At 41.8% G+C, this 16,677-nt stretch overlaps 1 protein-coding gene across 5 annotated transcripts in view; it reads left to right on the top strand.

Moving 5' to 3' along the window:
- Positions 1-16,677, top strand: part of trappc9 (trafficking protein particle complex subunit 9) — a 971,003-nt gene that overhangs the window by 118,448 nt on the left and 835,878 nt on the right. For all 5 annotated transcript variants that reach the window (XM_078540606.1, XM_078540605.1, XM_078540610.1 and 2 more), the window contains 2 exons: positions 1,135-1,220; positions 13,983-14,109. In XM_078540606.1, the coding sequence (XP_078396732.1) occupies positions 1,135-1,220; positions 13,983-14,109 (213 nt within the window). The remainder of the gene's footprint in view (positions 1-1,134; positions 1,221-13,982; positions 14,110-16,677) is intronic.

Here is a 16,677-nt window from a genome sequence, read left to right as displayed (position 1 = left end):
ATTAACCCCTTCTCTACCCACAAACCCCTTTACTCTTTTTGTACCCCTAATTTTCTTTGCTTCACTCAATCCCCAGACTTTCTGTCCTTCCTAACTTTTTGCTTTCCTCTTGCCTACCCTTCACCACTTTCTCATTAACCTTCTGTCATTGCCTCTGGCTCCTCTGCCCTCATCATCTCCCAGATATGCTTGTCCTCACTTCCCAGTCATCATCCCCCACTATCCTCCATCAGGATCCCCATGTCTAATGTTCCCCATTAATATTCCTCTTCTTTCTCCTTGCCTATTCCCTTATCTGATCAGCCCCATCCCTTCTGCCCTACACACCTAATGCAAAAGCCCCCTTGCCTATCTCTTCCCCACTTTTCCCAATGTCTCTTTGCATGTCCATTGTCTCTAAAACAAATTTTAAATCCACAGTGTGGCCTCCTTGTGTGCTTTTTAATGCATTGTTGGCATACCTTGCAGAAGTTCTTATTCGTCAGAATGGCAATACAATGCCTTTTAGATATCTAAACTCCATATGGATCTCAAATCCAGTTCAAAGTTTTAAATGTTAAAAATATAATTTGTATGTAGAGATAAAACATACTTCTGAGAGGAAGTTAAAGGGACTAGCATGTTTTGGGTTCGATAAATTGTATGAAATGGTTGAGCTTTCTATCTGTTTATTTGGTCTTGTAAATCCTCAATTCTATTGATGTTTATTAATCTGTTTTGTGTTTAATGGTTTCAATGTCAGGTATGGTCACAACCTGAGATTGGGGAAAACAAATCTTGATTAATGTAATAATTACCAGTCCCATGGGTTTTAAATAAGCCAATTACAAATGTGCAAACATGGGTTGGTTTTGTCCATCAAGTAAAATTTTAAAATTTCAGGCAAAAGCAGAACACTGTGGATGTTGAGGATCTGAAATTAAAAGAGAAAATGCTGGAAATACTCAGCTGGTCAGGCAGCATTAGTGGAAAGAGAAACAGTAAATGTTTCAGATTGATGACCTATCCCACAAAAAGACACATAGCTAGGACCAATGCAGGTACCAATAAAACATCTTTCATGTGAGTAGAATGAAAGGGGAAGTTGTGAAATTGTCCTTGTCAATAACCAAGCTTTTGTTTCTATCTCAACAGATTTCCAGTGGGTGCAAGGAGATGTGTGTGAAGTTCAGCTGATGGTCTATAACCCTATGCCCTTTGAACTGAGAGTCGAAAACATGGTTTGTTTTGCTTTTTCATACGTTTTGCCTTTTATTAATTCTGATTTAGACCTCCTGTAGTTACATATGATATAAGGCACAGAAGCAGGCCATTCAACCTCACCAGTCAATGCTGGTGTTTATGCTCCACAGAAGCCTTCTCCATACTTTCTCATCTAAATCCATCATCGTAACCCTCTAGTCCCTTATCCCTCATGTTTGTTGAACTTCCCCTTAAATGCCACTATACTATGCTTCAATCCATTCCCTGTGGCAGCAAGTTGCACATTCTCACCACTCTTTGGGTAAAGAAGTTTTCTTCTGAATTCTCATTTGGATTTCTTGATGACTATTTTATATTGATGGCCTCTATTATGCTGTTCCCTACAAGAGGGAACATTTGCTCTGTATCCACTCTTACAAAACCTTTCATAATTTTAAAGACCTCTAGAGACACCCTCTGTCTTTTTTTCAAGAGAGAAGAGCCCCAGCCTGTTGATCCTTTTCCTGATGGATATACTCATGCATTTCTGGTATCCTCCTTGTAAATCTTCTCTGCAGCCTCTTCAGTGCCTCTGTCCCCTTTTTTATAATATGGCTATCTGAACTGCACTCTAGGTGTGGCCTAACTTAGGGTTTGGCACAGGTTTAGCAAAACCACCTGCTTTTCAATTCTATCCCTCTAGAAATAAAGCCTGGCGCTTGGTTTGCTTTTTATTTAATGGCCTTGCTAACCTGCAGCACAACCTTTGTAATGATTGATGTAGTTGTACTCCACAAACCCTTTGTTCCTCTACCTACCTAAAGTCGCACCTTCCAAGCAATAAGTGACCTACCTATTCTTCCTACAAAAATGTATCACCTCACGTTTATATGTGTTGAACTTCATTTGCCAATTATAAAAGAGTAATCATCCATTTTTTTCCCTAAATAATTTACATGCTTTATCAGAACTTTGTAATTGAACCTGGTAACCGAGATGCATTGACCAGGATTCAACTATGTCAGTTTGGGCTGTCGGGGTGTCACTGCTCACCTTAGTACCTCTGGTTGGGAGTAGAAAATAGCTAGTTGCTCCTTAATAATCCATTAACCTCCAATGGAAAATGTAGGATGTTGGTTAAAATGTGTCAGGCTTGGTTATGTGGGTTTCCGTTGTCTCATCTTCTGCAGAGACCTTTGGGCTATGTTTTTACATGATGACTGAGCACAGTGCTTGTAGAGCCATACTCTGGTATGTGTCAGTGTCAAGAGGAGGGGAGGGAAAGGATACAAGAGAAATATGGCAATATTGACAAAAATGGTATGTACAATGAATCATACAGCAAGATTCATATCCCTGAGATTTCACTAATTTCTCAAAAGTTGCTGAATCATTCTTGATGGTACAAATGTTTCCACATGGTGAATGAGTGATAATGAGGACAGGCAAGAAAATGGGGGCTGCTTTTGCATACCTTTTCATTGATCAAATTCATAGTGATGTTGAAAATATCCTGAAAAAATTGCTTCTCTCGATTTTTAGTTTCCTTTTCAAATTCTTTTATGGAATGTAAGCATCACTGGCAAGGCCAGCATTTGTTGCCTATCCGTGATTGCCCTCCAGAAGTTGGCGCTTAGCTGCTGCCTTGAACCACAACTGAATGCATAGGTTGGAGAGAAACTGTAAGATGGGAAAGACTGGAAACAAATTTGGCAGTTGTCATGGTAATTTTTTTGAAGAGGACAGTTAAATACTATGTGAAATATATTTAACTGTCCTGCAAAGATACATTTCTTCATGTTCTAATTTTCTTTTTGAAGTATACATATGGCACTGGTGAGATGCATGCAGGTTAATGCATGATTTCGTAAGTTGGATTTTCCATCATATTGATCCATTGAGTGGTATTACATTTATATTACATAATTGCCTATAGAAATTGTACATTCATTGTTCTTAGGTGCTTTGAAAGGCTGTAGTGACAATAAAAGTTGGTCAGCGGAAACTTCTTAAAAAATTTAAAAAAAAATTCTTGTTGTCACTAGTCTGCCAGAGCCTATGTGGTAATTGCTGAGTTGCTACCTTTTACTAGCCCATCTGCTATTGTGTCACAAGTTGCGGGGGGTGGGGGGTGGTTGGGGGTGCGGTGGTGGTTTCCACTGGGAATTTGCAGTTACCTTTTGATTTTGAAAGTAGAGGTGGAGGAGGATCATGAGAGGGATACCAAACAGATTCAGCTGTACTTGATGTGTTATGCAACCACCAATTGGTAAATCCTTAACAGGATACTCTTTCAAGTTATCAACAGTCACAGATTGCAACTCTTTTTGAGTACAATCACAGTTCTTGGTTTCCAGGAGTGGGACATGAACCCACAACCCTCTGATTCAAAGGTGAGGGTGCTATGAACTGAGCCACAGCTGACACCTCTCCTTAACAGGATATACAGAGAAGTTCATACTGCTTCTTGAGCAATTAGAATTGTCTGTTGATTTACCAGGAAAATTGTCATGGAATTGTGCCACCTACTTGAAACAATCCCTCAACAATCTTTTAGCACATCATTGCCAATCAATGGTGGTTGCCCTTAGCCTATCATTTTACTTCATCCTTTAGAAACTTCATGAGTTACCTTGTATGCTTAACAGAAGCTATCTGTGCTACATTGCAAAGTAAATGCTTCATTCTTTGGCTGGTCAAGTGGGGAGAAAAGTGGCAAATGGAATTCAACCCAGAGAAGTGTGAGGTGATGGGGAGATCAAACAAGGCAAAACAATAAATGGGAGGATGCTGAGAGGTGTAGAGGAAGGGGAGGCAATGGCATTGTGGTATTGTCGCTGGTCTAGTAATCCAGAGACCCAGGATAATGCTCTGGGGAGCTTGCTCTGAGTTTGAACCCGGCTGCGGCAGATGGTGGAATTTGAATTCAATAAAAAAATTCAGGAATTAAAAGTCTGATGATGACCATGGAACCATTGCCGATTGTTGTAAAAACCCATCTGGTTTGCTAATGTCCTTTAGGGAAGGAAATCTGTCGTCCTTACCTGGTCTGACCTACACGTGACTCCAGACCCACAGCAATGTGTTAACTCTTACATGCCCTCAGAAATGGCCTAGCAAGCCACTCAGTTGTAACAAAATGCTGCTAAGTTACAAAAAAGGAATGAACCCGGACGGGCTGCCCAGCATCGACCTAGGCACGGGAAATGACAATGGCGATCTCAGCCCTGTCGACCCTGCAATGTCATCCTTACTAACATCTGGGGGCTAGTGCCAAATTTGGGAGAGCTAGTTAGGCAACAGCCTGATAGTCATCCTCATGGAATCAGACCTTACAGATCATGTCCCAGACACAACCACTGGCAGGACAGGCCCAACAGAGGTGGTGGCACAGTCAGGAGGGAGTTGCCCTGGGGGTCCTCAATGTCGACTCCGGATCCCATGAAGTCTCATGACACCAAGTCAAACATGGGCAAGGAAACCTCCTGCTGATTACTATGTACCATCCTCCCTCAGCTGATGAATCAGTGCTGCTCCATGTTGAACACCACTTGGCAAGGGCGCAGAATGTACTCTGGGTGGGGGACTTCAGAATTGTACTCGAACACAATCTGTAACGTCATGGCCTGGCATACCCCCCACTTTACCATCACCATTGAGCCAGGGGATCAACCCTGGTTCAATGAAGAGTGCAGGAAGGCATGCCAAGAGCAGCACCTGGCATACCTAGAAATGACGTGTCAACCTGGTGAAGCTAAAGCACAGGATGACTTGCGTGCCAAACAGCATAAGCAGCAAATGATAGACAGGGCTAAGCGATCCCACAACCAATGGATCAGATCTAAGCTCTGCAACCCTGCCACATCCAGTCATGAATAGTGGTGGGCAATTAACTCAGTGGAGGAGGAGGCTCCACAAATATCCCCATCCTCAATGTTGGGAGAGCCCAGCACATCAGTGCAAAAGATAAGGCTGAAGTATTTGCTGCAATCTTCAGCCAGAAGTGCCGAGTGGATGATCCATCTCGGCCACCTCCGGAGGCCCCCAGCATCACACATGCCAGTCTCCAGCCAATTTGATTCACTCCACGCGACATCAAGAAATGGCTGAAGGCATTGGATACTGCAAAGGCTATGGGCCCTTACAGTACTCCGGCAATCGTACTGAAGACTTGTGCTCCAGAACTTGCAGCGCCCCGAGCCAAGCTGTTCCAGTACTGCTCCAGCACTGGCATCTACCTGGCTATGTGGAAAGTAGCCCAGGTATGTCCTGAACACACAAAGCAGGGAAAATCTTACCCAGCCACTTACCACCCCATCAGTCTATTCTTGCTCATCAGTAAAGCAATGGAAGGAGTCATCAACAGTGATATCAAGTGGCACTTATTTAGCAATAGCCTGCTCGCTGACACCCAGTTTGGGTTCCGCCAGGGCCACTTAGCTTCTGACCTCATTACAGCCTTGGTTCAAACATGGACAAAAGAGCTGAACTCCTGAGGTGAGTTCTCTTAAGCAGAGTGCGGATGCTAGGCATGTCAATTAGGAATAAAAAGAAGTGGTCATACTATACTTTTTGATCTGCATGCATAAACATAAATGTAGCCTCATGGAGGTTAGAATTTTACTAAGGATGTGATACAACTACTTTGTTTTTTTTGTATAAATATCTATTTGTATTTTTTGTATAAATATCTATCCTTTTGTATGTTGAATAAAGCTAAAGCTTTCTTGCATGTCTATAAAGTGGAGAATGATTTCCAATATTACATTTAATGGTACAAAACTTCAAAATTTGCATCTCAAGTGTTTTTTACCGTGATTCTGCAATTCCAATATAGTGAGTGTTTGATCATGTCTGGGTATTTTCAAATTAGCAGTGTGTGAATTCTATTCTATCCACTATACATCAATAAACACTGTCACCAATAGCTTTCAAAAACTTTCTTCTTTAAAGCAGCAGAGCTGATATTTGTCATTATATTTGCTATGAACTCCTGTGTACAGTTGTCACAGAATTAAGTGTAGACCAGGGGCAGTCATTTGACGCACATAGCATATTCTTCTTTAGTAATGAATGATCTTATCACTCAAATTGTCCCTTGAGCAGCTGATTCTGGAGCTTTTGTTCTCATTATATTACAGGTGTTAATCATTGTGTGTGAAGGAGCGCTTTCTAACATCGGACCTGAACTTGCCTTTCACCAGTTTACACCTCAGTCCTCAGATCTAGCCATTTCTATTCTACTTGGCAACTTACACTGTCTTCTCATTTTCTAACTTTCAAGTCTGTAGAGTTCTTGCTTTACTAGCCTTTCCTTATAATTCACACTTCCAACCCTACAGATCAGCTTCATGGACCTTTTCTGCACTGCTTCCAGGGTTTGAATTTTCCTTACGATAAAAGTAAATTACTGCAGCTGCTAGAAATCTGAAATAAAAACAGGAAATGCTGGAAAAACTCAGATCTTGCAGCATTTGTGAAGAGAGAAACAGCTAACATATTGAGCCCACATGACTTCTTCAGAGCTGTGAAGGAGAGTCATGCGCACTTGAAATGTTAGGCCTGTTTCTCTGTCCACAGATGCTGCAAGACCTGCTGAGTTTTCCCAGCACTTCCTGTTATCACTGAATTTTCTCTTGCACTTCTGAGTAGAAATAATACATATTTCAAGGTGTGGCCTAACCAGAATACAATCTTCAGCACAAAGATCTCAAACTTGCACTCTACTGATTTAGCATTAGAACTTGTTTATTTGAAAATGGATATGATTTCAAACTATTGGGATCTCCCATGTTCACTGACTCCCTCATGGTGATTGCCAGCGTTTTGCCAATTTTGTCTTCAGTGACTCTTTGCACCATTGGTATAACGTGTCCATCTTGTGAATTTATTATTTGAGCTCTTCATACCCACTATAATATTCGTGCCAGTGATTTAAAAAGTCAATAAATTTAGTTGTGTAACCTTTTGTGATAGATGACATGCTGCTGGTATCTTCTCTGCTCATGACTTCCAGGAAATAATCATATGTTTATTTTTTTGAACATTCAAAAAAATTGCATCCAATCCTTTTAACAACCCACTTCATGTTACAATACTTGTACAGCTATGCTCAGTTCTATTTCTATTTTTGCTGACTTCACAATATGTTCGTTTTTCTCTTCACAAATGCTGCAAGATCTGAGTTTTTCCAGCATTTCCTGTTTTTATTTCAGATTTCTAGCAGCTGCAGTAATTTACTTTTATCGTAAGGAAAATTCAAAATATTTTGTTACTGAAATTGGGGTTTTTTCCTACTTTTCATTGGTCCTACATCTTATATTTAAGAAAAAGCATACTTAATATATGTGATCCTGACTTTGGGACTCTGTAAACATTGTCCTTGAGCTTTCATTTGTCATATTAATGAATTTGAGTTTTTATTTTAAGGAAAATTTTTTAATTAAACATCCATCTATTTTAGAGGTATATGTTTGCATACATCGATTCATAAACTTGGTGGAGTTGTTGTTACTGTGTTGCAGACCTTTGTTAGGATCTTGATGCCCCTTGGAGGATGTACTAGAAATAGCATCCATTCGTATATGCTGATTAATTATTCACCCACTGAGTTTCTTAAGCTTTTCAATTGAGTTCCTCTCTTGTAATCTAAGGAAGTTTAAATTTATGAAATTGATTTGGATTTAAAAATTGACAAAACCTTTCTAGCCCAGTTTGAATGGCTGAAAATATGAGTAGATACTTCATAACAGTTGCAATGCAATAAAAGATGCCAAAGCCTTTCATAGAGGTGGGAATGCAATTGGGCAGTCTTGGAAGAAGAGTTAGGAGAGCCATTGAAGCCAAGGTCAGAGAAAAAGGGTTTAAGGGAAGTTTTGAAAGAATGGTAATAAGTAACAAGATAATGGGGTTGAGGAAAAGAATTCGGTTGCAGATCTGAGAATGTTCATAGTTTGAATTCATAATTGACTTTGCATTTCTGTGCACTGTTTTCTTCCTGTGGCATTTCCACTGAAATTTGAAGAATTTCAAGCAACATTTTCAGAGAATCTATCGGGCAACTTTTGTAAGCATTGCTCACTTTTCTAATTCATTAAAAAAAAAATCAAATTATTTTGAGGTCCATTTAAATGCCACGCTTCTGCAGTTTTTCGTTGTCCTGAGCTTTCAAAACGTGTTCTGTTGTACTGCAGTTAACAGTTTTGTAGTATGTAATGCTTTAAAAAATTGGCAGCTGAAGCATTCAGATTATGTAATGGGTATAACAACATTCTTCATTCTTGCTGATGGTGTAAAATAATAAGTTGCTATTAATCAAGTTTGAGAACCCAATTTACGCTATATGCTGACAGTCTAAACTGATCGAACTCAGTGCCACATGGAATTTGTCTTTCTAACACACCCATTAGCTTCACATTCAAAATCATTTTTAAAATTTGGTTGTGGGAATGAAAAGCTAATATTTGAAATGCAAAATGTATCTAAGCTTCACTCTTTTGCTTCAGTATTTGAGCAGTTGTATTTTCAGTTGGTCTCAAAATTGTGCATTTTGATGAAATAGTACAATGTAGTCTTCACAGTGGAAGACACGAGTGACATCCCCAAAGTCCAAGAGAGTCGGGGGGCAGAGGTGAGTATGGTGGCCATTACCAAGGAGAAGGTGCTAGGAAAACTAAAAGGTCTGAAGGTGGATAAATCACCTGGACTAGATGGATTACACCCCAGAGTTTTGAAGGAGATAGCTGAAGAGATAGTGGAGGTGTTAGTGGTGATCTTTCAGGAATCACTGGAGTCAAGGAGGGTCCCAGAGGACTGGAAAATCGCTAATGTAACCCCCCTGTTTAAGAAGGGAGTGAGGCAAAAGACGGGAAATTACAGGCCGATTAGCCTGACCTCGGTCGTTGGTAAGATTTTAGAGTCCATTATTGAGGATGACATTTCAGAATACTTGGAAGTGCATGGTAAAATAGGGCAAAGTCAGCATGGTTTCATCAAGGGGAGGTCATGCCTGACAAATCTGTTAGAATTCTTTGAGGAGGTAACGAGTAGGTTAGACAAAGGAGAGCCAATGGATGTTATCTACTTGGACTTCCAGAAGGCCTTTGACAAGGTGCCGCACAGGAGGCTGCTCAGTAAGATAAGAGCCCATGGTGTTAGAGGCAAGGTACTAGCATGGATAGAAGATTAGCTGTCTGGCAGGAGGCAGAGAGTGGGGATAAGGGGGTCCTTCTCAGGATGGCGGCCGGTGACTAGTGGAGTTCCGCAGAGGTCAGTGTTGGGACCACAACTTTTCACTTTACACATTAATGATCTAGATGAAGGAACTGAGGGCATCCTGGCTAAGTTTGCAGATGATGCAAAGATAGGTGGAGGGACAGGTAGTGTTGAGGAGGCGGGGAGGCTGCAGAAGGATTTGGACTGGTTAGGAGAATGGGCAAAGAAGTGGCAGATGGAATACAACATGGGGAAGTGTGAGGTCATGCACTTTGGTAGGAAGAATAGAGGCATAGACTATTTTCTAAATGGGGAGAGAATTCAGAAATCTGGAGTGCAAAGGGACTTGGGAGTCCTAGTCCAGGATTCTCTTAAGGTTAACTTGCAGGTTGAGTCGGTAGTTAGGAAGGCAAATGCAATGTTGGCATTTATTTCGAGAGGACTAAAATATAAAAGCAGGGATGTGCTGCTGAGGCTTTATAAGGCTCTGGTCAGACCACATTTAGAATATTGTGAACAATTTTAGGCCCCGTATCTCAGGAAGGATGTTCTGGCCCTGGAGAGGGTCCACAGGAGGTTCACAAGAATGATCCCAGGAATGAAAGACTTAACATATGAGAAACGTTTGAGGTCTCTGGGTCTATACTCAATGGAGTTTAGAAGGATGAGGGTGATCTAATTGAAACTTACAGAATACTGAAAGGCCTGGATAGAGTGGACGTGGGGTAGATATTTCCATTAGTAGGAGAGACTAGGACCCGAGGGCACAGCCTCAGAGTAAAGGGAAGACCTTTTAGAACAGAGATGAGGAGAAACTTCTTTAGCCAGAGAGTGGTGAATCTATGGAATTCATTGCCACAGAAGGCTGTGGAGGCCAGGTCATTGAGTGTATTTAAGACCGTGATAGATAAGTTCTTGATTGGTAAGGGGATCAAAGGTTACAGGGAGAAGGCAGGAGAATGGGGTTGAGAAACTTATCAGCCATGATTGAATGATGGAGCAGACTCGATGGGCCGATTGGCCTAATTTCTTCTCCTATGTCTTAGGGTCTAATGTGACATTTAATCATACCAGCTTTCTTTGCTTAAAAACTGTGCAGCCTAGTTAACTGAACATACTTCAAGTTTGTAGTGAAGACCCTGAGAGAGATTCAAAAGTAGTCATAAATTGTGAATGTGAATACTTTTGTATTGTTGAAGTGGGGATGGGGGAAGCAGAGGGTTATTAACTAATACAGCTGGGTCATTGCTGAATAGTCAGAATTCCGTACATTTTCGTGGAAGTGCATGGAAATTCTAACATGCGGACAGGCTGTTTGGCCCAGCCACATCATGTCAGTATTTACCATCCATGTGAGTAAATAGTTCTAATCACATTTGCCTGATCCACTACCCTTCAACCTCTTTTGCTTCATCCACCTATCAAGTTCAATGTTGAATGTTTTTACATCACGTATCTCTCAACTGCATCCTGGAAGTGAATTTCACAACCTGACAACTCTTAAATTCCTCTTGCTTTCAATTTTAAATTCAGTCTTGTGTCTGAGCTCCCTTGTTCTTGACCCCTTCAACTACTGGAAATTGTCTACATCTATCTATCATAGCTGATTCTTTCATTATTTTAAAAATGTCTATCATGTCATTTCCTAATCAGCATTGCTCTAATGAGGAGCGATCTAGGGCAGAATTTTCCCAGGATTGTGCTAAGTGTGGTAGCAGGCGGGTAAATGGAGTCCTACCCGCTGACAAAAATGGCAGATTTTCATGCCGTATTGCCTTGAGCCTGCCTCATTATTTATTCACTCCCACGAAACATGCCATTTCCATGGCGAGCTGGCTCTCATTTGCCCTCCCTCCATCACCCTTTCTGTTGCATCATGCCAGCCGCCATCTTTAAAAGGCAGCCGCCAGCTCACCACCGCTCCTCAGGAGACATGGCTAGCAAAGGATAAAAGACTGCAGCTCCCCCGCATCAACAATTGGTCCCTTGAATGACTGCTAGATGCCATGGAGGCCCACTGGGATGTGCTCTACCCCCACTATTACAGCAGGATGGGCAGCAAAGTCACCAGCCTGGCTTGGGAGGCGGTGACAGTGATGGTCAGTGCAAATGCCCTGCAGAGGAGGACAGCCACCACTGCTGCAAAACGATGAATCACCTCTGTTCCGCCAGGGTAAGTCACTCTTTTCATCACTGCCAACTCTCTCACTCAAAAACCTATCACACATCCACAGGGCTCTCACTCACTGCCGGTGCAAGGGACATGACCATTCACTCTTTCACACACACCGTCATTGTTCTCATTCCGTCCAGGCCAGGCATACTTATCTGGCCCGGCAGGAGTCCTGATACACTCTCCCCATCTCTCCATGCAGGACAAACTGGCACACAACAGGAGAGAAAGGTCGCTGACAGGTGAAGGGATGCCGGAGATCAAAGTTCTGATAGAATTCAAAAACGGAGCCGTCCTCGGGATCACAATCTGGTGAGCACATCGGACTTTCTGATCTACAGCAGGTGGAGGCAGGGACTTCCCAGGTCCCTGGCACTCAGGACTGCTGGAGGCCAGAACGTTGCTGAGTCCGAGTCCGATGACGAGCCTCTGGACTTGGTCATGTCACAGGTGCTGGAGCTGCAAAGGCAAATTAGGGAACAACAGGAAGGGCTGTTCGCTGCACTTCTCAGATTGCAATGGAGGAGTCCGCCCGCCTTCAAGCTGAGGTGATAGTTCCGGCATTGCAGCACACCGAGGTCAACACTGGCAGGATGGCAGCCGCCATGGAGACTTTGGTCCAGGATGTCACTCCTGCACTGCTGTGCAGGCTTAACTCCATCGCTGATGCCATAGTTCGCCTCCAATAAAGTGGTGGCAGACTCGAAGTCTGTGCTGGGGTTTTGGGGGAGGGGTGGTGGGGTGCAGGTGTTGGGTAAGGTATCGAGCGCTTGGTGACTTTTTGGTGCCTCTGTATTGCGGGCAGGCTAGGAGCCTGACCCCAATCATATCACTGTGGCTATGCCTGATCTGTCTCAGTTGCAGAGGCATGATCAGTTTATACAGGCCTAATTATACCTAACGCGTGGCGATTTCCCTAGCTTACCCTGCCCCACACCTCGATTGCCTGTGCATGGGATGCAGCGCCAGGGCAGCACTTGAACACCACCCCCCCCAAAACAGAAAACGGTTGCCTCCAAGGCTGGCTAGCATTTGTCACCTTGGCGCCCCTGAGGCCTGTAAAGAACAGGTGAGCTGTGGAGAACGCTGCTGTTCACTCACCTCAGTTCCTCCAACGTGAAGGCCGCCAAGTGCACGTTGCCTGCGTGCTGTTGTGAAACACGTCGGTGTGCTTTCCCGCTGACGTGGACGGGACGATACGGCGGGTTTCCAAGAGCCTGGCGGGATGGCCTTTTAATTATATGCTGATGAATTACAATTAGCTCCCTGCCGACCAATGGCGGGAAACGGGGCCCGCCATTGGTGGGCTGAGTGGGTGATCACAACCTGCATTCATGCCGTTGTGAAGCAGGCTGCGCCATATTTTCCGCGCACGCCACCTATCATGCCTGCTACCAGTGGGCTCGGAAAATTCCACCCCCAGTTTCACAAATCTTCGTTTGTATTGGTGTTTCTTGGAACCAGGCAGCATGCTAGTGCGTCTGTGTTAACGATTTCTCAAGCCTCAATATCTTCCCATTGTGTGGAGCCAAGTACTGCACATGGTACTGTGAGGGCTTAAAATTTAAGAAGCGTATCATTATCCCTTGGCTTTTAAGCCCATACCTCCTGAGATAAACTAGCCATTAGATTTATAGGTTTTATTACAACCATATTAATTTGAGATGGTGTCTTTGATTACCTGTGAACCTGTGCTCCCAAGTCCTTTCTGTTCTTGCATTGAGTCTAATTACTCTTTTTTTTTTTAAATGAAAATGCATCACCTCTAAGTTAATTGCATTGAAATGCATTTGACATGGTGTCATTTAGCAAAATCTTACAGATTAATAGATATGGATCATAAAACTATATATGAGGGGTCAGATGATGTTAATAGGGTGCTAAAGAGCACTCTGAATATGTTGCTTAATGAGTTTGGAGTGATGCTGGCTCTACAAGTTCAAATGTACCAACACAACATTGTGACAAATCAATGTGTGTTTTGGTATCTCCTTAGGTAGATTGTGTCCTAATTTATATTATAGCAGGAAGAAAGAGATGCATTTACAGCCATTTCCCCTCTGTGTTACAATTTTGGAATTGTGGCAATCATGACATGAGGCACTTGAATATTTATACTAATTTATACTAATAATTGGAAGGGGAAAATTCTTGTGTCATGTAAGTTGGTACCACTTCTTTGTTGGGTCATTACAGTGTCCTTCAGAATACTTTAGTGATAAAGCTTAATTGACAGAATAGTTCAGAATCTGTTAACTTTACTACTTATGTAGATGTAATACTTTTCATATTGTATTGCAAAATCTGTGTAAAGCCAGTAATATATTTTCTGTATTAGTCTGATACATTTTCCAACTTAATGTTGTTCAATATTGATTTTTTTTTTCCCCCTTCTCTCTCAACAATTTTGCAGGGACTGTTGGTAACTGGTGTTGAATTTGAATCTCTCCCAGCTGCACTCTCTCTCCCTGCTGAATCAGGATTGTACCCAGTCACACTTGTTGGTGTTCCACGTACATCAGGACAGATCAGTGTAAATGGTAAGAATTTAGGATAATCCAATGTTTCGTAGGATCATAAAGACTTTCTACAAAGATTTATTTGCCTAATATGGCATTTCCTTACAGAAGAAAGCACCCTATATATGCTGCGTATTCCATGCTGCCTACAAATGTTCATTGCTGTTGTCATTTTTAAGTCACTCTCTCATGAACATTTAAAGTTGAACTTCTATTTGCAGCAAGTCTTGGATATAATTATGCAATGCTTTTAATATGAAAAAAATATGTCCGTAAGTGCTTCACGAAAGATATAGGGATACAGCCACTGAATTAGGAAATAAGTCTTTAGGGAGGTGACCAAAAGCTTGCCTAGTATGACATGTTTTGAGGATCTCTTTTAAAGGAGAAAGAGATGGAGAAGCAGAGGGGTTTGAGGAGAGGTTTTCAGAGAGCTGGACCCATGTTGCTGAAGCCTCTGTTGTCACTTGTGGGCTAATGGAGGAGAGTGTGGGCAATAAATTGGAGTAAGAAGAATATGAACTTCAAGGGGGAATTAGAAGGCTGGAGGAGAGTGAACCAATGGTAAGGGTTGACTCCATATCGGGATTTTAAAATTCTCTCTCAATTTTAACTTGAATCACTGGATATCTAGCCAATGTATGCCACCTGAGGAGTAAGCTGATGGGCAAACCAGCCTAGCTATGGGGCAGCAGAGCTTTGGCTAAATTGGAGTTTGGGAATGGTGAATGGGAGGCCAACATGTTAATTCTGTTCTGATGGTGTTTAATTATATGCAAGTGATTGACATCAACTGGGAATTTGTTTGTGCCCCTATAAATAGACACCAACAGAAGCTGTAGTTATTGATGTTGAGGTGCATACTTGTAATATGTATCTCTGTAAATAAATGCTTATGAAAGTATGTAAAGATTGGCTCCAGTTCTTTCCTTCACCAATTGGCTTTCTGGAATAGAACATGGTAGAAGAGAATGGTTGTAGGAACATGGTAGCAGAGAAGGTAAAGGTTGGAAGCTAAGAGAAAAAGTTTCACAGTAAACAACAATCCTAGTAGCCCTTGTGGAAAATGGCAGAAAGCAGGTATAAATTGCAGGGATATGATTACCCTCTGATTATTTTTGTAGCCTGAACCATATGACCAATGGAAGAATGAAGTGGATATGTGGACATAAGTTAGGTCCATACCAAAGAGGAAATGAGTTTGGCCTTGGTGTTGTCCCTTCCTACAAGAAGTAAAATCAGGAGTAAAGTATTTTTTTGAGCTGGATGCCTGTCAGTTGGATAGTGATGAAAGTTTGGATCTGCTATTAGATTTCTTGGATGAAATTGTTAAATGCCTTTGAGGCGTGGTCAGGCTTTGACAGGTTTCTGAGGACATATGATGGTTCCATGGAGGAATATATCATGGACTTCAACAGATTGTATAGAAGAGTGACTATATTTAGTTCAAGGATCCCTGGATCAGTACAGGCTTTTCAATTGCTGGATTGTGCTAAGGGTCCAATATGGGCAGGCTGCTGGTTCTAATTGGTGTTGGGTTTTCAGTTAGGGAGACGCTGTTGGATCAGATGTCTGCTGCCTTGAAAACGTTTCTGGGAAAACTGTTATTTTCTTTGTCTTTTTGGAGCATATGAAATGTTTTGCAGTGACACGAGCTCAATGATTGCCCGATTTCTAAATGGTCCAGATATTGGACCCAGGTATCAGTACACAGGAAAGATTAAAAACAGAATGAGAATGAAAGCACCTTTAACAGATCTGGCTATTATAGCAGAAGACAGAATTGGAATAGCAATTTTAAGCAAATAAATCCCGGGAATACCCAAGGAACAGGTGCTTCAACTGTGATTTCAAGGATCGTTATGCAGTGAACTGCCCAAAGGGAAGAGGCAGGGTCCTTGAAATGACACGTGACACAAAATTCTGAGCTGAGGAAGAACATGAAAATAATGATGGATCCTGTTCTGATGGTGTTGATTATGAATGTGTCTGTTAAGTCTTCATAGTCTTTTGTATGTTAACAGCAAGTCTTTATTAACTACTTGTAACTATATACATATGTACATAAAGCATACAGGCAAGGAGCTGTCTCCATGCCTAGGTCTTAACATGCCTCCGCTCAACACAACACTGACCCTAGGTCTGGGTCATGTGACTTCTTACATCACTCTGTCAGCGGTACTGTATACAGTCCCACATTAGCGCTCTGTGTCAGACATTTATGCTACAGATCTGAACAAATTATACTGGTTACTAGGAGTTTTAGTCCTGTGATGAGCATGTTAGTCATGTACTTATGTAACTGTGCAGTGCCTAGATAGTGTTCACACTTCAGTATGTTGAACAGATTGGTTAAAATGTGTAACCTTGATTTACTAAGTAATGATCAATGCAAGGTTAAGAAATATAAAGTTAAGTTTTGGTTTGGTGATTGTAACACATTGAGGCCACGAGAGAGAGTTGTAATTCCATTTGTAAAATAGCAGGAGTAAGTCAATTTATGAGTACTGATATAGTACTTATTGAGATACCTATGCTGTTACATAAACATTCTATGAAAAGGCATGCATGAAGTTGATATGGAACATG

Source organism: Cetorhinus maximus, chromosome 4, assembly GCF_964194155.1.
Source record: "Cetorhinus maximus chromosome 4, sCetMax3.hap1.1, whole genome shotgun sequence".
Classification (NCBI taxonomy): domain Eukaryota; kingdom Metazoa; phylum Chordata; class Chondrichthyes; order Lamniformes; family Cetorhinidae; genus Cetorhinus; species Cetorhinus maximus.
The sequence above is the reverse complement of the archived record's forward strand: the minus strand, read 5'-3'. Positions and strand labels throughout refer to the sequence as shown.